Source organism: Seriola aureovittata, chromosome 1 (genome assembly GCF_021018895.1).
Source record: "Seriola aureovittata isolate HTS-2021-v1 ecotype China chromosome 1, ASM2101889v1, whole genome shotgun sequence".
In the NCBI taxonomy this organism is placed as follows: Eukaryota; Metazoa; Chordata; class Actinopteri; order Carangiformes; family Carangidae; genus Seriola; species Seriola aureovittata.
In genome coordinates this window covers 1,119,401-1,144,400 of record NC_079364.1, presented here as the reverse complement: position 1 = coordinate 1,144,400, position 25,000 = coordinate 1,119,401, and the positions used below count along the sequence as shown (strand labels likewise).

The 25,000-nt window shown below is 41.9% G+C and overlaps 2 protein-coding genes across 3 annotated transcripts in view; both read right to left on the bottom strand.

Annotated features, from left to right (window-relative positions):
- ddb1 (damage-specific DNA binding protein 1) overlaps positions 1-19,017 on the bottom strand; it is a 43,669-nt gene extending 24,652 nt beyond the window's left edge. Inside the window, exons 1-12 of the mRNA XM_056373120.1 lie at positions 18,862-19,017; positions 17,024-17,172; positions 16,215-16,331; positions 15,639-15,860; positions 15,333-15,447; positions 14,354-14,451; positions 9,084-9,242; positions 6,327-6,410; positions 5,501-5,617; positions 2,655-2,757; positions 1,914-1,989; positions 1,713-1,821 (exon numbers count right to left, since the gene is read on the bottom strand). Coding sequence (XP_056229095.1) covers positions 1,713-1,821; positions 1,914-1,989; positions 2,655-2,757; positions 5,501-5,617; positions 6,327-6,410; positions 9,084-9,242; positions 14,354-14,451; positions 15,333-15,447; positions 15,639-15,860; positions 16,215-16,331; positions 17,024-17,172; positions 18,862-18,922 — 1,410 coding nt within the window. The 5' untranslated portion in view covers positions 18,923-19,017. The remainder of the gene's footprint in view (positions 1-1,712; positions 1,822-1,913; positions 1,990-2,654; positions 2,758-5,500; positions 5,618-6,326; positions 6,411-9,083; positions 9,243-14,353; positions 14,452-15,332; positions 15,448-15,638; positions 15,861-16,214; positions 16,332-17,023; positions 17,173-18,861) is intronic.
- A 1,276-nt stretch (positions 19,018-20,293) lies between these two features.
- Positions 20,294-25,000, bottom strand: part of LOC130167216 (src substrate cortactin-like) — a 16,145-nt gene continuing 11,438 nt past the window's right edge. For both annotated transcript variants that reach the window (XM_056373186.1, XM_056373195.1), the window contains 5 exons: positions 23,885-23,954; positions 23,520-23,797; positions 22,980-23,106; positions 22,638-22,706; positions 20,294-21,998 (listed from right to left, as the gene is read on the bottom strand). In XM_056373186.1, the coding sequence (XP_056229161.1) occupies positions 21,862-21,998; positions 22,638-22,706; positions 22,980-23,106; positions 23,520-23,797; positions 23,885-23,954 (681 nt within the window). In that variant the 3' untranslated portion in view covers positions 20,294-21,861. The remainder of the gene's footprint in view (positions 21,999-22,637; positions 22,707-22,979; positions 23,107-23,519; positions 23,798-23,884; positions 23,955-25,000) is intronic.

Genomic DNA, 25,000 nt, shown 5'->3' with positions numbered 1-25,000 from the left:
TTGAAAGCAGTTATTAAGAGATTAGACAGAGTCCCTTTGTTTAAATTGAACCTTTTGTTAGTTGTTGGAACATTTCACTAAATCCAAAATTCATCAGTTTATTTCTGATTTATTTATAAAGAGTCACTGTCACTTATTTTATGTCTGAGTCATAATCAGATTCAGACGCGCCTCGGCCGCCACGTTCACGCCGCGCAGCCGCGTGTTCGTGGGTTGAACGCAGTTGGCTCGTCTGAGCCGGTTTGTTCTGGAAGCTGCTGCCTGCAGTTCTTTTATTTTCATTACGAGGTTAATTACAGCAGCAAAGTTCAAGCACACAGTCTGTGTGTGGGACGGAGGACAGAAATAACAAAGCTACAAACTGCGAAAGCCACAGAGGAATATGAGAAACTCTTTCAAATCATTTGTTTCATTGTTGGTATCAAAAGATATTTCATCGTCCAGTTCCTGTGTGATTACAGCTCGTCTTCAGTCCACTAATGTTAGTGTCCCTGACTCTGTCGACCACTACGTCCTTGCTGATGCAACCACTGAGGGCCACAGTAAAATAATAATAATTCTACAGCTCTTGGCTTCAACGGCAGTTTAAATACATAAGTATGAACTTGCATTATTCACAGAGGCTTTGTCTGCAGCCAGAAAGCAGTGACAGTGAGAAGAGTCAAATGTTCTTGAAACACAAGCAGGTTTTTGAATTTAAAGGCTGATTGTCATAATAACCCAAAGATCTCTAACAGCTTGCAGAATCCCAGCAGGTTTCATCCTCATTTCAAAAAGGCAGGCTGAAACTTGAATTTAAATGAAGTGCAATATTCATCTCAACCGAGTGTAAAATACATGAAGTCCTTTTGCTCTCTTCATATTCACATCTGCCCATTTCAATCGTGCATGATTCAGCTCCAGCAAAGTGTATCTTATTAAACGGAGAGAGGCCACAGTTGAATAATTAATTTCTATAATTAATTTTGAATTTGTGAAATTAGCTGATATTCCCGTTTTCAACTGCAATGTACAAATTCTGCGAGTCAGCTAATTCTAGGAGAGCGAATGTTAAAGTTCCCCTCCAGACATGTTTTTAAATTTCGTAAAAATACTCTGATTAATTTTTTGTTCAACATCGTAACCCTAACCCAAGTGAAAAAAAAAAAAAAAAAAAGGTTCTAAGAGGCAGGAAGCTCATCCACTCTGTCTTCCTCACTGAGAAACTCTGCATCAGGCCCGAAGCCCCGCCCACCACCTGCTGGCTCCAGGTGGACAGGTGAGAGAGCAGAGAGCATCAAGATGGTGAGAGGAGGAAACATCAGAGAGACTCAGCCTCATGTTTGAGCCTCAGTCTGAGACCAGAACCAGAGACTAGCAGACGGGTCAGAACCGTTAGCACAGTTAGCATCTTTCATTTGTTTATGTTGTTTGTTAGCTTGTAACTGGCAGTGGCTGACACAGTGTTAGCGGTAATGCTAACTCTCTCTCTGTATTGACGAAACCCTGAATCTGTTTATGAGTCTGTGATTGGTTCACTGCAGTTCAAAGTGGAAACACTGAGTCGTGGTGTTGATGATTATTTCATCATCACGTACTTTAACAACATGCGGATGTTCACAGTGTTAAACACTTGATTTTCACAGTGAAGCACACGGACAGCACTCGTGCTTAACACATATAACTGAAGTGTGTGTGTGTGTGTGTGTGTGTGTGTGTGTGTGTGTACAAACCTGAATGAGCTGCTGGTGCGCGACGTTGCCACAGTAAAACGTCTGCTGGTTGTCCACAAAGCCTGGAAGTTCAGTCTCTTCTACCTCCTCGCCACTCAGCATCAGCACTCTGGAGGGAACACGCTCTCGTGAGATAAGATAGCAGCACTCAGAATTGACTCCACACTTATCTGGCACGCCACACAGGCAAACAACACTCACCGTGTCTGACCCACGAAAGACAGCACCAGCATGTCATCCGTCTCTCTGCCGGCCTCGGAGCGCAGCGGCCACAAACCTTGAAGGGGATAAGACAGGGTAAAGAAATACAAGGCCTCGTCAGTAATCAAGCTTCAAGATCTTTAACTGTTCCATCCGTCAAATGTTAACATGTTGGGAGGTGTACAGGTTCCAGATCCCTCCCAGGGAGCCATTGACCAGCTAAGTGAATAATTGCCTCTCATCAACAGGTCAGGAGAGGAGGCAGCAGCCGAGACATTCAGGGCAGAGCCGGTCAATAAACAGCTGAAGCCTAACAAGCACAAGAAGACCTTAACTGGCTCGTGCGTCTCATTTTAGCTTCAGAGAACAGACGGGAGGGAGACTCATTTTGTAGGATGGTGGTGGTGTCTGTTTGACAGTTGACTATTGCAGACACGTCAGTCCTCTCTCCGTCCGAGTGAAAACTAATGTCTCCAAACCGAACTCTCGGCCACTTTCCTCCTCTTTTAAACACGTACGGCGCCAGGAGCTTACGACACCTGAGCCGTCTGCTCACGCTCACACGCTGAGCTCGGAGGAGCAACAGCTGGCGTCTTGACCTGGGTGACCTAAACAGATGTGCAGGGTTGAAATGCCTCCGCTCTCAAATCAAGTCACGGATTAAAGCTCCAGATAAAGTGGAGACTTGAGAGGGAGCGGGCGGACGAGACACAGACGCACACGTACACACAACACACCAACCTTTGATTCCCGGCAGGTCGATGCTGGCATGTTCATGAATCCCGATGCCGTTGCGGATAATCCGGAGGGAGCCCTCTTTGAAGGCACCTGAGCACGTCACCAGCTAAAAGCAGCAAAGGGAGACATAAAGACATGAACTGAGATATGTGGGTGTGATTTTTGGTTTTTTTGTTATGGAGTTGAACGTTTTATTTTCTCTTCAACATCCTCTTTTATTCTTTGATACCTTCTCTCTTTGCTTCCCTCTCTGTTTGAAGGGAAACCTTATTTTTTACTTTTACCCACCACTCAAATCTGCAATAAATACACTGTACATTGTGCTCATTAATTACTAATTAGTCACCACCAACTGCTGGGATATGAGCTCTGCAACCCCGCTAAAAGGAAGTCTAATGAAGTCAGTCATATGCTCAATCTGTGCTTAACTTCCACAAATGTGTAGTAGTAGTTCTAATACCCAAGTTCAAAGGTGCGAGTAGTAATAATAGCAGTAACAGAACACTTTGTACATAGAATTGCTGGTAGTCGTTAAAGAGGCTGTTTGTAAGTTTTCTCTGCTGCTGAACGTGGTTGGTTAGCATGCTAGCTAAAAGACGTTAGCATTGGCGTCGAGTATAGGAATGAATTGTTTCTTCTAGACCAGGTATTATATGAGAAGATGTAATTATAGAAAAATATATATATACATATATAATGTTTTAAAACAAAATGATAGTTAAAAACATTAAAAACTCCTTCATTGTTTTGTTTACTGTCTCTCATTAAGGCCTTTCAGCCAATCATAAGAGCGTCTGTGTCGTCGTCAGCCGGAACACATCGTACACCTGTTTGCTATTTCAGTGTGATTGCGTGGGAGAAGATCACATCCAGGGTAAAGAGAGTCGAGAGACTTCGCCTGCGTTCAGTTCAATCCTCCATATTGCTCTGGGCTCGGATGTGAGCCAGCAGTTAGAAAAGTTCTAGACTGGTGAGTAAACCGCTGTTAATGCTAACGTTAGCTACGTAGCAAGAGCAAAACTTACAAATAGTCCCAGTCCTAGTAATAAATGTCCGATTTAAGAATCAGTTTCAGTTTATAGTCGAGCTGGTCTGAGGTTGCCAGTACAAACATGACAACAGTGCTGAGATCCAACACCCTGAAGGGAAATGATTCTGGTGTCTGTACAGTCTGGCTGGAGAGCACCAGAATGTGATTTATTCATCCAGTCACGGTACACTAACAGGATTAATACCAGAGCCCATAATAATCTCAGCCCCTACCAGCTGCCACCCAGCACCTTCATCCTCATGGAAATAACCACTGCAAACCTGGCAACCCACTTAACTCCCCCGAGCATGTTCTCAATGCCCTCACACTCTGAGCCGCAGTCTCATGGGACGGACTGAATCCCGATAATCTGCACAAATCATGTTCATGTATTTGTTATTTATGCCGCTTTTATCAGTCTGCCTTGTTTGCAGCTGCACATTTGAGAACACAATCACTTCTCCATCTGTGTCTCCGCTGCGGCGCTCTCTCTGCGGTTACACACCGGGTCGTGTTCTGCCCTGCAGCCGCTGCGTCGGTCCTTTACTGTCTCAATCGTCTTGGAAACGAGTCCGCACCAATTAACCAAGTCAAATGCTCGGAGGATTTCGCAGCAAAACGGCAAATTAAAACAATTGTGATTGGATTCAGAGAGTGTGGATGAATACAGTCGGGGACTGGCTGTGTGCTGGTCTGTGCCTCTGCCTTTGGAACCACATCAAGTACCCCGAGGCCTGGTCTCAAACCCTGCCAACAAAACCTTCTGTACTGCATCTCTCCATACTTCACTGTTTCATCTCCCTCCGCTTCAGTGATTCCTCACAGAGGACGACAAATATTCACATCAAAAAAAATAGTTTTTTGTCAAACTATATTTCTGCAGCGTTGTGTCAGAGAGCCAAAAACAGACCGTCTCAATCCACAGCTGGCTGCAATTAAAAAAATTGAATAATGTGATATTACAGGGAGAAAAAAAAAAAGATATCAACTCCTTATTACTGGGTACAAACATGAAATTGTTTCCTCCTGTTGCCTTTTAACATTCAGTGCCAGTTATATCACATTATATTCAGAAAACAAACTGACGATTGCTGAGGATAAACAACCTGGAGAGCGCCGTGCTAAAGATGATGGATTGTTAGGAAACATGCAGACAGGGAACAATCCAGAAGAGGTCTTCACTGTCACTTTTAATGGGTGTAAATATTATTAGAGGAAATAGCATTGCACAGTAATCTGCCTTTTTGCAACAGAACAAGAAAGGCAATTTAAGTCTGTGTACGAGAGACGCATTTTAATATCAGGTGTAACTGCCGTCCAGCTAAAACATATCTGGACACAAACGGGAACAAGAGGCCAGAGGCGACAAAAAAATGAGCACAGACAAGAGAAGGAGACCCAGACTGCCTGTAAAAAAGAAAAGGCACAGGAAGCTGTGTATTTGATGTCAGCAAGAATCCCGAACACGTTGTACCCGGCCGCCGACGCCGGCGGCAGGTTTGTGCTGTAGTATGTTCCGTGCTTAATTCTGCTGACAAAAACACAGTGCACAGGACTCAGGGAGCTAGCCACAGCGGTGCTATCAGCCCAGACTCCCTGAAGGCTGTGACAAAGAGGATGATGAAGAGGAAAACACAGACGGAGACTCACCATAAGCTACGATGAGAATCCAGCGAGCGTTAAGACGGTTTTCGGTAATCGCCGTGTTATGTCTACATCTTGTGCTGAACGCCCTAAAGGAAGCTTTTATCATCTCTGAACGATCGGCTTTCAGTCTGTAAACCGAGGCTGTGGTGAGAAAGAAGGGACTGAGTTTTACCTGACCCTGGCCTTGCCTCTCCAGGTCCACCACACACATGTCCACGATGGGCCCCAGATTGGTGAACGTCTCCATCACCCCCACATACGAGCCCTGGTCGTTGCTGTCCACGTTGAGCTGCAGGGAAACAAGCAGAACCTGCTGACCACTGGTGACGGAGCACGGTGGACTTATTACTAATTTAAATGTGTAGGATATCAAACCTCAGATCTTAAAGTTACCGCCTATAAACGGCTTTATCTTTCATTTCTGAACAGGTTTATGGAAAATTTGTAAAACTTTCAAACAAGACATTAACAAAATAGATCAAGAGAACAATCACAAGAGGTAAAAAAGTGATTTTATTTCAATAATATATATAAATAATATAAAATATGAATACTGAACACAGACCAACAAATCGCCACGTGCACTGATTTAACTCACCAGCTGTGCAGTGTCACTTATCTGCTGCTATTGACTCGTGCTTTGTTGTATTTGTTGTCTAATTGTACATATTATATTATTATATTGTTTGTCTTTTATACCCAGTAGTTACTGACATTTCACAGTTTTCTTTCTTGTTCTGTCACTTTGCTGCTGTAACGCTGGATATTTATTTATTTATCCTGTGAAAGTGAAAAGCAGAAATAACCAGCGACTGAAATCGTGACTCACATCTGTAATATCTGCCGAAATAATCATCCTATGACTTTTTCTTTTCTTTTTTTTTTTGCATATTGTGAAGCTCTATTTATTCTCCAACATTACTTTGTGTGATTTAAAATTCATGAACTACACAATTGTAAAAATAAAATATATGAAACTTTGTTCTCTTGCTGCTTACCTTGACTAACTGGGAGTCACCCAGTCTGGAGCCCACGAAGACCACACCGTTGTCCAAGTAGGTCAAACACTCAGCAATAGACGTCTGTCAGTGGAGAAGGACACAAAAACTTGAGTCTTAAATGGATCATTCAGCTTTTGATCAATATGCTGATTATTTTCCTGATGAATTGCTTTGGCTAGAGAATACAGAGCTTTGTGTGACAGCTTCAAATTGTTCTTTCTGTCCAATCAGCAGCTGAAAACACAAAGACGAATTCTCAGAATATTAATTATTCATCAGAAGAAGTTCCCGATTAATTTGCTGTCAATCAAGTTCACAGTTTAAACTCTAGTCCACATTAACGCAGACACATTTTTTCTCTCACATTCACATTAAATCAGCGTTTACAAGGAGAACTTTGCGTCTGGTCCGACTCTCTCTGGATCGTTCTGTACGTCCGTGTGGCCGATCGCACACGTGCATGAAACAGGTTTGACAGGTTTGAAGTGAATTCAACAACTTTCTCAAAAAAAAAAAAAAAAGGATCAATAATCGTTTTTTATAGTAGATGAATGGTTTAAATGATCTTTGTGAAAATGGCAAATCTTTCATCTTCCGCTCCGACATGTTTGTTCTGGTTTTATCGTTGACTTAACGACATCCGTGGTTATGAAACATCACTGGAGGCTCCGGTCATTTCAGATGGGAACTGTTATTATTTTTGACCTTTAACAAACCAAACTATTAATGGAAAAAAAAAAACTAATTGGCAAATGACTTGATAAAAAAACGTAATGATTGTTGCAGCCCAGCTGCTGCAGTCGCCTGACAACAACAAGAGAAAGGTCAGTGAGAACAAATCTCCTCAGCTGTATTCAGGCACGAATGACGTCATGGCGATGACAGAAGATAATGATATTAAAGCTAAATTATGCTGTTGGCAAAATGGACATTAAATAAATGGAACTTTCCTGTTATTTTGAAATGTGTGGTTTGAGGAGTCACCCTCATCAGCGTCGGCATGATCTCTCTCCGAAGTTTTATTTAGACAAAACAAAGACGAGTCTGTCCGGCTGACGTGTTAATGTACAGCTGCTGCTCCGTGTTGACCGAGCGCAGAGGCCCTCACAATAAAATCTGGAGTGATCTGAAAAGCAATCTGCCTCCTGGTCAACACAGCTACTCTGCTTGATTGTCTCCAGCATCGCTCTGCAGACTAAGAAAGCATTTTACCTTTCTAAACTCATTGGCAAGTCATTAGAGGAAGGCGCCACAAGCCAGAAGCTGTCTGCCTTTAACGTGAGAGTTTGCTTCCAGCAGCAGCATTGATATAGAGTCATTGTCTTAATCAACTTTAAAGGGAGAAGTGACACCCTGGAAAGCAGGCAACAAAAGAGGTGGGATCATTTTTCCCCTCATCCTCTGCACAAGTACAGACATTAGCTTCTGTCAGGGCTATAAACCATTAAAAAGTCAATGGTAACAAAGTGTGTATTGAGAGTAAAAGGCAGCGGGAAGAAAATCAACAAGCAACATGAAGGGCGGTCGAGCCAGGTACAAAGAAACAGACTGGAGAGATGCCAGAGGACAGACGGTGGATGAACAGAGTGAAGACAGGCAGAGATAAAGTGACTGTGGCCTTCTGCAGGGAAAGAGCCATATAATATTATAAAGAGTCCTGAGATAACTTCTGCTATGAGTTAGCACCATGTAAACGATACCGATTTGACATTTTAATGCCACTTTTCCATCATTTACACTTAATTATTGCATATTTTAATGAGTTTTCCCACCAGACTGTAAACAAGGAGTGAATTATTGTGCGTTTCAGCCCAAACAAACAGTCTGTAAAGAGCTATTAATATTTAAAACCACATGTATTCCTGACTGAGCACCACACTGATTCATGTTCTGATGTTTCCTCTACCTGCAAAACACGTTTGTCTAATTCATGTCGCAAATGATCAGGGATCTAAAGCTGAGTCACACTGTGCATCAGCAATGTAACTGACAATATTCAGTTTCAACTTGAACAATTAAACAATTACAATTAAAACAAAAACAAAACTTCAATTAGGAGTTTATTTATTCTAATTCTTCTGATCGATGATTTCCTTCTTTAAGAAGCCTGTCAGACTTAAAGTAAAAATGAGTCGAGGACAGGATAACCAAAAATGAAAACCACAGATAAAATGTATAATGTGGAAAAACATCATATATATAACTGCAGGAATTTCCAGGGCGTCATATTTCATTTTCTGAAATAATTAAAGTGTCCTAGGACATTTTAAACTGTATAATTACAGTGTGAGGCTGAGAGTGTGTGTGTGTGTGTGTGTGTGTGTGTGTGTGTGTGTGTTTCCAATGCATCTCAGAGATGGCTCTGTTGTCAAAAGTGTTAAGTAAATCAAGATAATGAATTAATTTGTTCATTCATTCAGCCCATAAATGTCTGAGTGGCACGTTAAGTGGACTTGTGTAATGAGGACGTCTCCCGTCTCTGCAATCAGTGCGATTCTTAATGTGCTTTGTTATCAGTTATAACTTGTCAAACACTGAAGACGACTCTTGGCAGGACACTCCTGATACAGATAAACACATCACTCCGTCTTCATGCTCGCACTGTTTTGAAGCGGAGGCCGGAGGTCGTAAAACGTACACGCACAGAGAGTCGCAACCTGTTGATCAAAACTGTTTGAGGTACGTGGCAGGACTGAAGTGAGCGACGGGCTGTTTGTGGAAAAGCTCTGAGCGATAAGTAAATAAAGAAAGGACCTCTCCGAGCAGCTCCACGTGCAGGTCTTTGAGCGCCACTGTGCCGTCCATGAGCTCCTCCTTCTCCAGCAGCAGCATGAACAGCCGTCCCTCCATGTCCCCCAGCAGGTAGCGCGAGCCATTCGGGTCCACCCGGTTGTGACAGACGATGGTACTTTGCTGCAATCGACAGTGGAACACAAATAAATCATTAAAAGCACCAGAACAAACAAAAAAAAAACGCTTTATCCAAGTACTGTGTGAAAACGTCGAAGCAGAGCCACAGAGATCCGTCCTGGGTGTGTTCGTTTCATTATCTCTCATTATGAAAACATAACGAAAGAGGGAGTTTCCCCCTGGTGCAACTTAAAACTACAGAGCCGAGTCAGCACGCCGACCGGTCAGGAACCTGTGAACACTACAGCACTACAGCACTACAATGCTACAACGCTACAATGCTACAACGCTACAATGCTACAACGCTACAACGCTACATCACTGCAACGCTATATCACTACAACGCTACATCACTACAATGCTACAACGCTACATCACTGCAACGCTACATCACTGCAACGCTACATCACTGCATCACTACAACGCTACATCACTACATCACTACATCACTACAACGCTACATCACTACAACGCTACATCACTACATCACTACAACGCTACATCACTACAACGCTACATCACTACAACGCTACATCACTACAACGCTACATCACTACAACGCTACAACGCTACAATGCTACAACGCTACATCACTGCAACGCTACATCACTGCATCACTACAACGCTACATCACTACAACGCTACATCACTGCAACGCTACATCACTGCAACGCTACATCACTACATCACTACAACGCTACATCACTACAACGCTACATCACTGCATCACTACAACGCTACATCACTACAACGCTACATCACTGCAACGCTACATCACTGCATCACTACAACGCTACATCACTACAACGCTACATCACTGCAACGCTACATCACTGCAACGCTACATCACTGCAACGCTACATCACTACAATGCTACAACGCTACATCACTGCAACGCTACATCACTGCAACGCTACATCACTAGAATGCTACAATGCTACAACGCTACATCACTACATCACTACAACGCTACATCACTGCAACGCTACATCACTACATCACTACAACGCTACAACACCTGTGTGTCTTATCAGCTGACATATACGCCAACACTGATGAACCTACGATATCCTAATATTCACAAATTATAATGACTTGTTCGCTTGTTTTAATCAGCTCGACTTAATATGTCAGACTTTTGTGGTTTTATCATCTCATGCTGCCACATTTTAACATATTGTATAAGACAGTAAGAAAACTGCACAGATGCTTCGACAGAGTGAAGCTAGAGACGTTAGGAAAACTCTCCGGATGCAAACTGTTGTGTCTGGTGAGCGGCTGCTGTAAAGCATAACCTGTCTCATGATACTTTCCCCGTGAACTAAACTCCCTTCAGGATGTGGTCGCGCTCACTCTCAGCTTTCACTCCTGGTTAACACTTGGGCTTCAGCCAGACTGGGCTGCACCAAAAGCATCTTAGGAGCCAAAGCCTCCCTTCTCCACTATCACTACAAGATAAGCCGCCCAACCTGCTAGAATTGTAGTCATGATTGGAATTGGCATTAAAATCACCCAGTGTGACTGAGCCTGTTCTACTTTCCTTCAAAGGAAGGTATTGTTATTGTCATTGTCTACTGTACAAGCTGAGTCAATTTCTCACTTGATTGAACCTATACAAAACTCATTTTCACAATCCTCCTTCCTGTCGTATTGCTTACATTTTTTGTCAAAGCGCGGATCCGCTTTTTACTTTCACAGCTTCACAAACTTCCAGCAATCCTCTCGACTGAACGGCAAGTAATTAGCTTCTTCGATTCGGCGAGTGAGACCAGTCTGCTGACCCACCATAGGCCAGTTTACAGAAACGTATTAACATGAGCTCGGATACGTTCAGCAGACCTCCACGCCAGCGTCTCATATTCATGTTTCACTTCTGTGCTTGAAAAGTGACAACTAGTTAATTAGCTGCCAAAAAATGTTGTTATACATCAAAGGATGTGCGTCTGTGTTTTCTTGACTTTGCTGAAAGGAGTGTGTGTGTGTTTCAGCTGAATACTAATGTGACATTAGGTGTTAAGACAAAGTCCAAACCAAATCTGGAGCTTCATTAGTCACGTAGCAGATGCCCCACCACCTCTTCCCTCAAACATCTGCTGAGCAATGTCGGGCAGTGCTCCTGTGGAAACAGACTTGTAACGGAGACGTGACAGCTTGCAACACAATTGTAAGTGGAGCGATGGCGCAGGACACAGATATGAGCTGCAGCACGAGGAGACAACAGAAGGCTTAGAAGTGTTTGAGGCTATACTTGTGTTGCATTTTCATTCCACATATCAAGGTCTCCGTAAGGACAACTTTGTGGTGCAGCTAACTTCACAGTTTCAAACTACATTGCATATTTTTAATGAATATTTTCATGTTCATTTCTGAAGTGGTGCCGATACAGATGAAGCTGTTTTGTTTCTTTGAAATACCACAGAGTGTCTAGTTTGCAAAAGTGGAAATCACTGGTTACCTGCACTGAAATATAAAGGCAGCCAAGGTATTTCAAGTGGGCCGACAAATCATTTGCAAAATGATTTTGGTCAAAGTAGGAAATTATATATATATAAAAAATATATATATATAAATAATGTTTTAAAACAAAATCATCTTTAAAAACCTTAAAGTTATTATTTGATGAGCCAATGATAGGAACTTTAACGTTGCCGTTGGATATACCTGTTATACCTGATCTCAGTCTGATTGCACGATAAAAGATCACATCCAAGACAAGAAGTGGAGTATCAAAGTGGAGAGCTGGTTATCAACAGGAAGAATTAAAAGGAAAGAGTCGAGAGACAGATGGTGAATTGACAAGTGATCTCTCCTCCGTTAGAAACATAAAAGAAAAGATGAGCTTCCCCTGCTCTCAGTTCAGTCCCGAATGTCTGATCATCATCATTAAAATCAAAAGTGCTCTGAGAAGACTTTATCTTCTATCTATCTATTGTTATGGGGTCAGAGAGATTTTCAAGTGGGTACCACTACCTCTACTTTATGACACCACACTACTTAAAACTATTAAAATAATAATCAATAAAAGAAGATAAATAAAAATTAAAAAAAAGAAAGTGTTATAATTTGGATACATATTTGCATTGACTATTAGGGAAATACAAAAGGTAAAATAAAAAGCAACAAGCCCTTAATAGTTTTGTGTGACATCTCTACAGCCAACAACACGGTCAGTGTTTCCCATACGTTGATTTATTGATTTATTTATGGCAGCAAATATATATATAGATACCGCCATTTACTAATTTTTATTATTTTACCAAGTTAAAATGGTAAAAGAAAAAAATCATTGTAGAGCTGTGCATAGATTGAGTCAGGCCCACTCTCTGTTCTTCAAATACATTGACAATGGACCGTCGCCATCAGTCTCTTTACAGTCGCTCTCTGTGTGCATGTCAGTCTGGACCTTTTTGTTTGTTGAATACTTGAAAAACACGGAGGAAAATCAGGCAGTAAATAAACAGTAGAGATGTTTTCTACTGTGAATGACTGCTGCGCTGCGGTTTCAAATGCTTTTAAAATCTGAACCCATTAGCCTCTATTCATTTGTGTCTGAAGAGCTGCTGACTTTTTAAAACTCTGTGTGCATGTCAGTCGGGGTGCGCAGACTGTGCTGTGTGCGCAGACTGTGCTGTGTGCGTGTGCCAGGACTGTTAATTGTTTGACAACGTGAATCTGTGGAGTTACATATATTGTTCAGTTATTTATTTCTCACAAAGTACTCTGCAATTAGAATAATTATAGTGGAGCACCTTTTATACTTCATATAATAATCAAAAGAAGTTTAATTATTCAGAAACCGGCACAAATACAATTTAATCTGTGGGAAACACTGCAGGTGCAAATTAACACTGTGTGTCAAACAGTATAAATACAAGCACAAAATATCTGAGTTTAAATTTAGGAAACTTATTTTGGCATAAAAAGTTCAAGTGTCTCGTTCCTGCATCGTTATCTCCTGCAGTGGATCACTGAACACTTCTGTGAAAGCTGCTGAGTTAAAGTCTTTGTAAACATCAAACCAGTGAAACACATAGAAGGTTTGACAACAGCCAAGTTAATCAGAAAAGGTTTGCATTGAATGAACTTGAATGAAGAAACACAGATCAATCACCCCTCTATCAGACTGCCTGGTTGCATATCAACACAGTATGACTCTCACAAAGACTTTAGTTTTTCATTTCTTTTTTTTATGGTATAGACAAAACAACGCTGCGTAACTCTAAATTAGAAGCTACATCATCTGAGATCATCTGATCTCAATTTGATTTGTTATTTCCAAAGTGTATGAGGCCTTGGTACAAAAGAGCAAGGAGACAGTGAGAGAATCTTCTCTAATTATAGAAGCAGGATGTTGTTGAAGAGTTCCTTTGGGCCCTGAGCTTTGTTAAATTTGCACAGCGGTACAGACTGCAACTTAATCTTGATAAGATAACACTGAAAGCAGAGGATGTATTGGGAGTCATTGTCACGGCAGTTGTAAACCTGCCTTTAAATCCAATACAACATCAGTCACAAGATTAAGAAGAAACAAACATACACCTCAGGGTCTCCTAAATTATTATGTTCACATGTTACAGAATCTGACGGCAGTTTTACAACCACGTTGTTATTTTACTTCATTATATCAAAGAGAAATGTGTCTGGGACTCAATTTACCACAAAACCTCCTATTTAACCCGACACCGTTTTGCTGGCGCCTCTCCTGCTAACAGCTCGATCCGAATGACTAATATGATGCATCTCTGAAATCTGACAGCACAAACAAGCATTACATCGAGCCTGCAGGTGAAATGACGTTACCTTACAACTTTATCTTCAGAGTCCTGTGTACGGAAGTGTTTATATCTGCTGGTGTGTTTAAACACATCACCGCTCCCTTCACATGGGGCTAAAGATCTGTCGTTTGCTTTACCTCACAATTACACTGGGAAAATAACTGTTCCCATAACATTATGTAAGTCAATTCTACTTTATAATACATCGTAAAGAAATGTTAAACTATCCTTCCTTTCAACTGCTGACTAATGAAAACATTTAAAGGACGGCTAAATATTCCACTTTTTAAATTGGACAAGAACAGAGAACTGTCAACACCCATTATTTCATGTCTTTACCTTGATAGTGGGAGGTGCAATGGCCAAGTATTTGTCTCCATTGTGATAAGTGATGGACTCTTGTCCTATGATTATAGCTCCACCAAATGGCTCTGGCACTAAAATACAAGCACATAAGCACCAGAGTCAGTCATCGTTACAATTTCACACACAAACCATTTGTATATTCCAAGCGGGTACACGGTGCATTTCACCATGGCTGCAACAATGATATAAGATAAGATGGTCCTCTGATAGTCCTGCAGTGGGGAGATGTGCAGCGTCACAGCAGCAAAGTGGACAGTTCAAAAGAAATGCAAAATTAAAATATCAAATACTAAAAATGTACAAAATAGAGAAATAATATAGTACATCAATATAGTATGAACAGAAAGATATAAAAAATATGTTACAAATGTTAAAATATGTCACAAAAATATAATAATAATAATAATAATAATAATAATATAAAAATACATATATAATAATATTTCATTACAAGATTTATGAGTTTATCTGTTGCCCCTATGTTTTCAGTTCATCATTACAGCATTAATTGCCTCTGTACCTCTGGACCTTTTTGTTTGTTGAATACTTGAAAAACACAGAGGAAAATCAGGCAGTAAATAAACAGTAGAGATGTTTTCCACTGTGAATGACTGCTGCGCTGCGCTGCGGTTTCAAATGCTTTTAAAATCTGAACCCATTAGCCGCTATTCATTTGTGTCTGAAGAGCTGCTGACTTTTTTAAACTTTGCCAACGTCCACACACTGATGTAACTACTGCAATCAGTAACTAAACTGAAGAATATTATAACATATAATTGAATTTGTTTGACTAATAGGTAGGATGCATTATCATCAGGTCTTTAATTTTGTAATGATATTATACTACTAAAATCCAGGTAATAATCAGATGATAAAAACATAAACGCAGTGCTTTAGCTTCTGTAGACTCGGCTTCACCTTCAGTGATGGATTCAGGATAAACTGTGATTACCTGGGATGACCATTGATGCCTCAGCCTCCACATTCTCCTGCTTCCAGGGGCCCTTGTTGAACTCCTTCTCCCTCAGAGAAACCTCATAGGTCTTCACATGGCGTCCCTGGGGATCCTATGATACACAACACAGCACCAAGCTACACTTTTAACTGCCTACAACAGTTTAACATTTTAACATTTTACTATGACTATGGGCTTTAGATAATTCAGGAAAAATTCACACAATAAATTTAAAGTCACGTCTGTATGAATTTACGAAGAAAGTCGTTCCTCAGACACGCTCTCCTTCCTTTCCTTCAGTACCTGGTAGATGAAGCAGACGGTCGGGGCCTGGCAGCCGTACAGGAAGTGGACATCAATGACCTGCAGCTCCTCCAGTCTGATGTTAAAGGCCTTGAGCTCACGGTTGTCCCGGTCCAACGGGATCACCTTGAACAACCCGTCGTACAGCCGCAGGCCGATCATGCGGCATTCTGGGTCTACAATTCCGATAATACCCGTCTCTGATGGGCGTCCAATACGATCCTGAAGAAAATAGGGTTTGGTTTGGAGACGTTTGAGGACGGCAGTATACTGTGTGTTCTCAGACTGCTGTTCAACACAATACAACTGGTAAACCTTTTTAAACTCTTATACTTTAAAATAGGGACTGATTCACTGATATAAACACTATTCAGGAATATAAAGATTCTTGTTTACTTAAATCAGATTTGTCATGAGTGAAACCCAACAGTGAACAGTTGCATTCAATCAAGGTTAATGAGAGAACTTCTGTTCTTTATACAAACAAACCATAAAAAATCTGAAATTCACATTGATTGAGGAGAAATTAGAAACAGTGAATGTGAAGAATCATATTTGTCCCGCTGTCTCTCCCACCTGGACGTTGCCGTGGGCACGGGTGATGATGTCGATGCTCTCCCCGTTCTGCTTGTATTCTAGGATGCAGGCGTTGTACTTGGATGTGAGGATGAACAGCAGGTCTTTGCTCTCACCCTGAACGAAGGAGAAGAGACACCAAAGTCATCAAAGAGCGAACATGCAGAGGCCTAATTTTAATTTCATTAACACGGTTCAGTACGACAGGCTGAGCAGAAGTGCTGATCAGACACCTGATTAACTGCCACCGGCTTAAGTAGAGAGACAGACTGTAACAGTGTCGGAATCCACTAGTCAGCCTAAAGCCAGGTGTATTATGGGATTATTATCCTTTTAACTTCAGTCCAGATTCATTATAGACATTAATATTAGGCAGGTTTCTATTTTTTCCCCATTTGTAACTTCATGAATTAAGGCAGCCACATACGATGTGTTAAATGCACCTTCCAGGAACAACATAGAATATTACGATTAATCAATTAATTAATCTACAAAGCAGAATAAAGTTTGGGAAAAAATGCCCGTCACAGCTTCACAGAGCCGATGTTGATGTCTTCAAACGTCTGGTCAACTCAGTGTGGCACAGAAAAGCAGAGATCAATTATCAGAATAGTTGCTAGTTATTTTTCTCTCAATCAACAAATAAATGATTCGACCATTTGTTTCAGCACGATGTGACACTGCTTTTAACTTATGTTCAAAGCCAATAAACTGCAGATAACATGGAAGATTGAAGCTTTAACCTGTAGTTCCAAACGCTCACCTGCAACATCTGACTTAGTAACCAGCTGCACACAAACAACACCTACCTTGGGCCTAAAGAGCTCCATGACGGCAATCTTTCCATACATGCCGACTTCTTTGACGGGCCGCAGCCCCTCTGCTGTGACCACATAGATCTCCAACCGTGTGTTTTTGGCTATGAGCAGATTGAGGTCTTCTGCAGACGTGAAGTGACCTGCAGACACAAATTTACATTATGTTAATTATACTGCTGTTGCTGTTTTACTGCTTGAGCAACAAGAAGAAGAAAAGATAACAGCAATATGAGCAAAATCATCATTTTCTTTACAAAGTATTTCATCAACAGTGTAGCAATACTGAGGGATGATTATTGGTGCTTTTAAAGGATATTTTACTACTAAGTAAAATATACTGAGTCAGTACAGACAGTCAAAAATAATAAACTCCAATCACAAATAACCTGAGCCCTACCTGTGATGCATTTAAACCCCATTGATTCTATTCACTACAATATTATATAACAATATAATAATAATGATGATGCAAAACAGAGAAAAGCAAAAAAAAAAAACATTCACGTTGGAGAAAATAACCAGCAAATATTTTAAGACATTTTATCACAAGTTCAATTCACTCCGCAACAACCAAACAACAATCACATAAGTTCAGAAAATTGTAGTTATTACTGAAAACAGCAAGTTGACATTAATTTTAGACGTCTTTCAGACTCTGAGGACTTTTTTGGACATTTGAAGAAGCAACTGACATATGAATTGCAGATTTTATACCTGTATATTCATCTGTAAACCACCTGTGATTGAAATCTACATCACCACACATGTTGTGAACTACAGGGAGGGCTGGCAGAGAAATACCCATTATAATTACTCAAAGCTCAGAGTGAAACGTTCCTTATGCCTGTGTCGAACAACCAACAATCCACACCTCAAAATTATTAAAAATAAGCTAAAGTTACAATAATACAAATAAAAAGCAGGAAACCATCAGATGTGAAAAACTGGAAACATGAAAAACAGATTATGGAAATGGATTACAATAAATGTTCTGTTAATGACTAATCATTAATGGTTTCAGCTGTATTTATATATACTGCTGGCTCTTTTACTCTATAAGGTATCCTGTTTTATTTATCTTATAAAGATGTTTGTGCAAAATCTTAATTTGTAAAGTAAGTAGTAACTGAAGCTGCCAGGTGAATGTAGTGGAGTAAAAGGTAAAGTATTTCCCTCTAAAATGTAACAGGGTAGAAGTATAAAGTGTCATAAAATGGGCATACTCAAGTAAAGTACAAGTTCCTCAGATTTATACTTGAGTACTTAGTTACATGTCATCACTGTTCAATGTTACATGGAAGTAAAATGGATCAATCAAGTGATTAATGGGCTGTGAGGCTCCTCGGTGACCTGTCCTGTATTTTGTGGCGCATTGCACGTTAGATGAAACGGCCACACGAGCTTCCTTCACGTTATTATCAGAAAACACGGACTGACAAATACGTTGGAGCCTGCAGCGTGTGACACAGCCTGCAGTGACTGATCGATACCTGATAATAAAGACGATTGATTGTCACCAACACGAAACGCATTTTGATCTGGGGATAGCCAGATCAGACACGACAAACAGCTAACGTTAGATCCGAGAGAAAGGTTCAGCGGATCGGACGTGAACAGATGGACGGACGTGTGTGTGCCGTGACTAGCGTGCAGAAAACCAGTGGCTAGTGTAGCAAGTAAACATTTGAGTTAGCAAAACAACAGCTAGCAGCTGGTCCGGGCCCGTTTGGAGCACTTTACTTGTCGCGCGGGAGCTCAGCTAGCACGCAGGTGGGCAAATGTTTCTCTCTCTGCAACAGAACATACAAGAACAAACAGCGGGTATTTACCGGTGATGCAGGCGTTCACTGCCGTAGGTTTCTGGGCTGTAACCACGTAGTTGTACGACATTTTTCACAACAACAAAAGACAAACACCAGAGCAGTGTTTTAATCTTGCACAAGACACAAAATCATTGATAATAAAACTCCCGGAAGTAGTTAGCGGAGCCGTTTAGGCAGGAGTGCAGCTAGCTAACGGTAGCCGGGGAGCGGTGACTCAGAGGTGGAGCGCCCCCTGTGTCGCGGAGGACGCGTTACACCACTCAGTGTTTTTATGTCTCAATACATACTTTACTATTACTGACTAATTTTAAGGTACTTGTACTTTTTCATCCAACTTCTACTGCACTTCATTTCAGAGGACAATATTGTACTCCATTACATTCAGTTAGTTAGTTTTAGTTACTTTTTACTTTGGATTTTTGCATAAAAAATTCAACAATTCCTCATAAAATGTGATGCTTTGTTAAAAAATTTGACTATTCAACTGTGTAAACAAGTACAGCTCCAACCGCTGGCGAAGACACACCTGGAGGCAAAACACGTCAACAATGCAGCTCAGACTGAAGCTGTGTCTCTGCTGCAGACTCTGTCTGATACGGATCAAAAATAAATTCATTTTAAAATGTGCTTTTTTTGTTCTAATGCAGCTGCCTCTCCCAGTCTGTGGTCACCACTGTGGTCTGGAGCAGCCTCTTCATCAGTGTAATGTAAGTCGACAAAGAAGCAGCTTTAAAGTGAAGAATTTCCTGAACCAGGAATATTTTCTTTTCTTTTTAGAGATCTTAATCTGGCACTCCACAGATGTGAGGCAAAACGTTTGAGAACTTTCTAGTTCATACATTTAAATCCAATAAAAAGGAAACAACTAAAGCACATTGTGGAAGCATTGTGAAGTTTAACTGGCAGTGGAAGTCTAAAGCTGCAGTTTCAGTCATGTCTCAGTGTGTGTGTAGTGGATTATTTAATGATAGCACAACAGTGAAGGATGCTGATTTCTTAATCGTAGTGCAAAGAACACTACTAGTATATAGTGTACACTGTGAACAGTTCATTTGGGATCATGCAGCTGAAGACACATACAGAATTTTCAATAAAATATAAGAGTATGTACGAGCAGTGAGATCCATGTGTATATAAAGAGTCTCTGTAGACTAAATGTAGTGGAGTTTGCACTAACATGTATCAGACGTAATAAAATGGAAATATTAAAACAGCAGCACATTGTTGCACCTGTCTCTTCTGATCAAATATTTTAATTAGTTTATTACTGGAACTCCTTTTACCGATCAGTGTAATTTCATAAGGGAAAAGTTAAATCTTCACATTTGAAATCTTTGAAAACAACTGACTTGTTTCTGAAGCATAAAATAAATAGAATAGAACAGTTACACTGATTAGCAGCTTGATGAAAATAATTAAAATAATGCACCAGACGAGCTCATCGTTCATAGTTTATTTATTGAAACTAAAAAAAGAACAAGCAGGTAATGATGTGACTCAAGCAAACAGAGGTACAGATAAAAATAATGCATTTGAAAAGGTCACTTTTTATTATAAAACCCCAAAGATGAATTCAATGAAAGCCCTCACACACACACTCGCTCACTCACACACACGCTCGCTCGTGCACACACACCTGTTTCAGCTACACTACCGCGATCCACAGACGAGCCGTCCGTTAGAAATAATTAGTGTTTGGAGAATTCACCGAAGCCTCTTCCCTTAAACAACAGCCTGATATTTTCCTGCAGCTCCGCTGGTCGGCGAACACGTGCGGTCGTGATGAGGGATGTTAGTTCCGCTCCACGCTCCACGCCTCACGCTATTACACAAGAACCAGAACGTCCACGGCGGCAAGTCACAAATACACAAGTCTCACACGCGTCGAGAAAAACAAAAACATGTTTCCAAATCTATTATTTGTCAAAGCGTCATAACTCTTCTCTCTGTACATGATTCTACGCATGAACCTGTGTAACGTATGAAGATGATTAAAATAATACTATGAATATAGTGTTTTTGTTTCGCTTGTACTTTTACATCATCGACTCTGATCAATTTACACATCGGTAAAGGAGGAAGCCTCATTATTGATCACATATAATCAATCCTTTACTCGTGTAAGTGTTCGATGTATTCGTACTATATGAATCAACAAGTGCAGCTTCAATCTGGGGGGGGGGGGTTAAACTCCTGTGCAACAAAGCAACTTTACACAGACAGACCAAGGAGCAAAATGGGGTTAATCAGCTTTTTGGTCCATAGTCGATGTACTGGACAGTATATAGCTATTAATATACATAATAATCCAAAGTGGAGGTTTTATCTCTTTGATCTGCTCCTGCTTTACGTGAAGGTCGAGCTACTGAGCAGTGAGCACCCTGAGTCCTAGGCACAAGACTCATCTGGTCTTTGGTGAGACTCAACGACGCCTGAACGAAACCTCGTGAGGCCGAAGTCTTATAACACGAATCTGAAAATAAAAACGAATACTTAAAGCTGCAAAATGCAACGTGCGGCTGTGAGGCAGGAGGTAAAGAGTTAAAGTCACGCCGCGGCCCGAAGGAGGCGACGGTCAACAGCCTGAGTCGCATCCTGAAGCTTTAACGCAGCAAAGCTTTGAGCCGGTTTTAAACCCAGATAATGAGATCTATATGTGTTCTCTGCGTCACTCTGAAATAACTCTGTCCACTGCGAGAGGCAAAGACCTGAAGATGGAGTAGACGGGGGGGGGGGGGGGGGGTAAAAGAAAGCTGTATAGGAGACCTGAGGACGTCTCACAGTGTCGAAGCACTAAGATGAGGTGAAGAGAGAAAAGACCAAAGTGTGGGAAGGAAACAGGATTGGAAATTGTCTCCTTCCTCTTTTTTTTTCTTTTTTGTTTTTACAGAGAGACAGGTCATCTTGGCGGGTGGGGGTGGGGGTCGGGGTGGGGGTGGGGGTGGGGGTCGGGGTGGGGGTGGGGGTAGGGTGGGGGTGGGGGTGGGGGTGGGGGTCGGGGTGTCATCATTGCCGAACCTCCACGTAATTGGCCGGGAAGAGGCCGTAGGCGCCTCTGCACACGCCTCGCCACCAGCCCTCGTCGATCATCTCGATGTTGGTGATGATGTCATCGGGGTCGAAGGAGATCTCGTCGTCGCCGGCTGAAACGGGAAAAGACGGATTATTGACGAAAGCAGCTGCAAGAACCTGAAACGATTCTACGATCAATCGACAGGAAATTCAGCCACGAGAAAGTGATCAGAGATAAAAAGTTTAATCTTTCAGCCGTTTTTCTGTTTGTAAAATGATTATTTTTTAAGCTGCTGCCAAAACAACGTCTGAACGTGTCGTTCCCATGAATGTCACTGTTTTATCATATTTTATCTTTTAGTAGATAAAACAATTAACAAATAACAAACCACTAGAACCATTTCTCCATCTGAAGGCCTGAGACTCTGCGTCTGTCAGACATCATACATCAGAGCTGCCCCATTCATCTAATTAGATTTTTGATTATAAAAACAAGATAATCGAGATAAAACGATTATTGTGCCTCATTCTGTTTCACAACAAATTTCATCCCCCAAACAAAAACCATCTGATGATGTCATTAAAGTTTTCTTTTCTCTTGTGTAACTGGAACCACAGACACAACTCTTTTAGTTTGTTTTCTGTTGTTTTCTAAAGTTCAGTGAACACGTGACTGAACCGGCAGCCCTAGATTACGTAACTCCGCTGGCTTCTGATAATCAGTTATAAATCCCGATGTGATCGAGCTCCGTTCTCACAATCAGTCTCACCTGCTTGGTAGTCGTACAGCGCCACGGCGGTCACCCCGAGGTCCTCGCCGTACTCGTACTGCTGCCCGTCTGCAAGACGACACACGTTTTGTTACCACAGTTTTAATCTTTGTTTAATCTTTGTCTTTCTATGTGAATGTGTTTTAATGAGCCGTCGATGGACCAATAATAAAACTTTTCATATCTTTATTGTGAGAACACGTGGCGGCTCAGACCTCATGGCAGTGAGCAGGTGAAACCTGGAAAGTAATTTCTCAAGAATAAAAGTCAAACATCGACTTGTTTCCTGAAAGCAACAGGTGAAGAGGTGAGAGGGAAACAGTAATAAAGCGGGAGCTTCACCTCCTGCTGCCGTCTCCTCGGGGGTCTGGTACAGGTCCTCCTGCTGTGCGTACTGGTTCTGCGGCTCCGCCTCGTACAGCTGCTCTCCGTTCTCCTCAGCAGCATCATACGACGCCTCCTCCGCGGCCTGACGAGGAAAATACAAAGTGTGAGGCTTCAGGATGGAGGGAGGGAAGGGAGATCTGGTTTATTTTGAAAAGGTGTCACTGGTATGAGTCAGAGTTACGATCGAGGTCGAAGTGTTAAGTGTTAAGTGAAAGTCGACGTCGTTTCTAACTGTGTTTTTTTAAGTCAGCGCAGATTTCCTGAGCGACGTTGATGGAAAATCAGAGAAATAAACTGTTTCCTGCACTTTCATATCAACAGGTCGTTTAGAACAATGACTGACTGATCTGACATGAGGTCATCAACATGTATGTACACGATGAAGTTCATGACTGAAATCATGTGACCTGCTCCTCCTCTTTGTATAACCACTTCTTCTTCTTCTTCTTCATCGCTCTCAGCTCTTTGCACGGTGGAGCTTTAAAACAGACTCACGTGGTACGGTGCTGCTGGAGCTGGAGCTGGAGCTGGAGCTGCTGCTGCTGCTGGAGCTGCCACCGGCTCAACAGGTGGGGTCGGGCTGGGACTGGCGGCGGGGACCGGAGACGGGGCTTTGGGCGCCTCTTCGATCTTACGGCGCGCCTCCTCCTGCTCCTGCTTCTCCTTGGCCTGTCGACGCGCCCGCTCCTCCTCGGCCCTCTTCCTGTCCTCCTCCTCCTTCTGCTTGGCGATGTTCTCGAAGCGAGCCTTGATGCTTCCTGTGCCGCTGCCGGCTGTTCAGAGGAGGAAAGACGTGGTGAGTTCACAGGCCGTCAGACGTTTCTGACTCAAACACACAGATGATGGGGACGGACACTCACCAGCCTCCACAGGTTTGGTCTTCTGGTAAGAAGAGGTCGGCTTCTCCACGTCCTCAAACGTCCCTGCACTCTGTCCACCACAGAGAGGAAGACAGAGAGGAAGACATGAGACAGAGAGGAAGACATGAGACAGAGAGGAAGACATGAGACAGAGAGGAAGACATGAGACAGAGAGGAAGACATGAGACAGAGAGGAAGACAAGAGACAGAGAGGAAGACATGAGACAGAGAGGAAGACATGAGACAGAGAGGAAGACAAGAGACAGAGAGGAAGACATGAGACAGAGAGGAAGACATGAGACAGAGAGGAAGACAAGAGACAGAGAGGAAGACATGAGACAGAGAGGAAGACATGAAGACAGAGAGGAAGACATGAAGACAGAGAGGAAGACAGAGAGGAAGACATGAGACAGAGAGGAAGACAGAGAGGAAGACATGAGACAGAGAGGAAGACAAGAGACAGAGAGGAAGACATGAGACAGAGAGGAAGACAGAGAGGAAGACATGAGACAGAGAGGAAGACAGAGAGGAAGACATGAGACAGAGAGGAAGACATGAGACAGAGAGGAAGACATGAAGACAGAGAGGAAGACAGAGAGGAAGACATGAGACAGAGAGGAAGACATGAGACAGAGAGGAAGACATGAAGACAGAGAGGAAGACATGAGACAGAGAGGAAGACATGAGACAGAGAGGAAGACAGAGAGGAAGACATGAGACAGAGAGGAAGACAGAGAGGAAGACATGAGACAGAGAGGAAGACATGAGACAGAGAGGAAGACAGAGAGGAAGACATGAGACAGAGAGGAAGACATGAAGACAGAGAGGAAGACATGAGACGGAGAGGAAGACATGAGACAGGGAGGAAGACATGAAGACAGAGAGGAAGACATGAGACAGAGAGGAAGACATGAGACAGGGAGGAAGACAGACAGGAAGACAGACAGGAAGACATGAGACAGGGAGGAAGACAGACAGGAAGACAGACAAGAAGACATTCTACTTGTATTTCTTGTTATTTATTTGTTGCTAGTTTTACTCTCCTCTCTTTTAGCAGTTTATTATTTTATTTTCGTTTTAATTAGATTTTTAATATCCTACTTTTCATTTATGGTT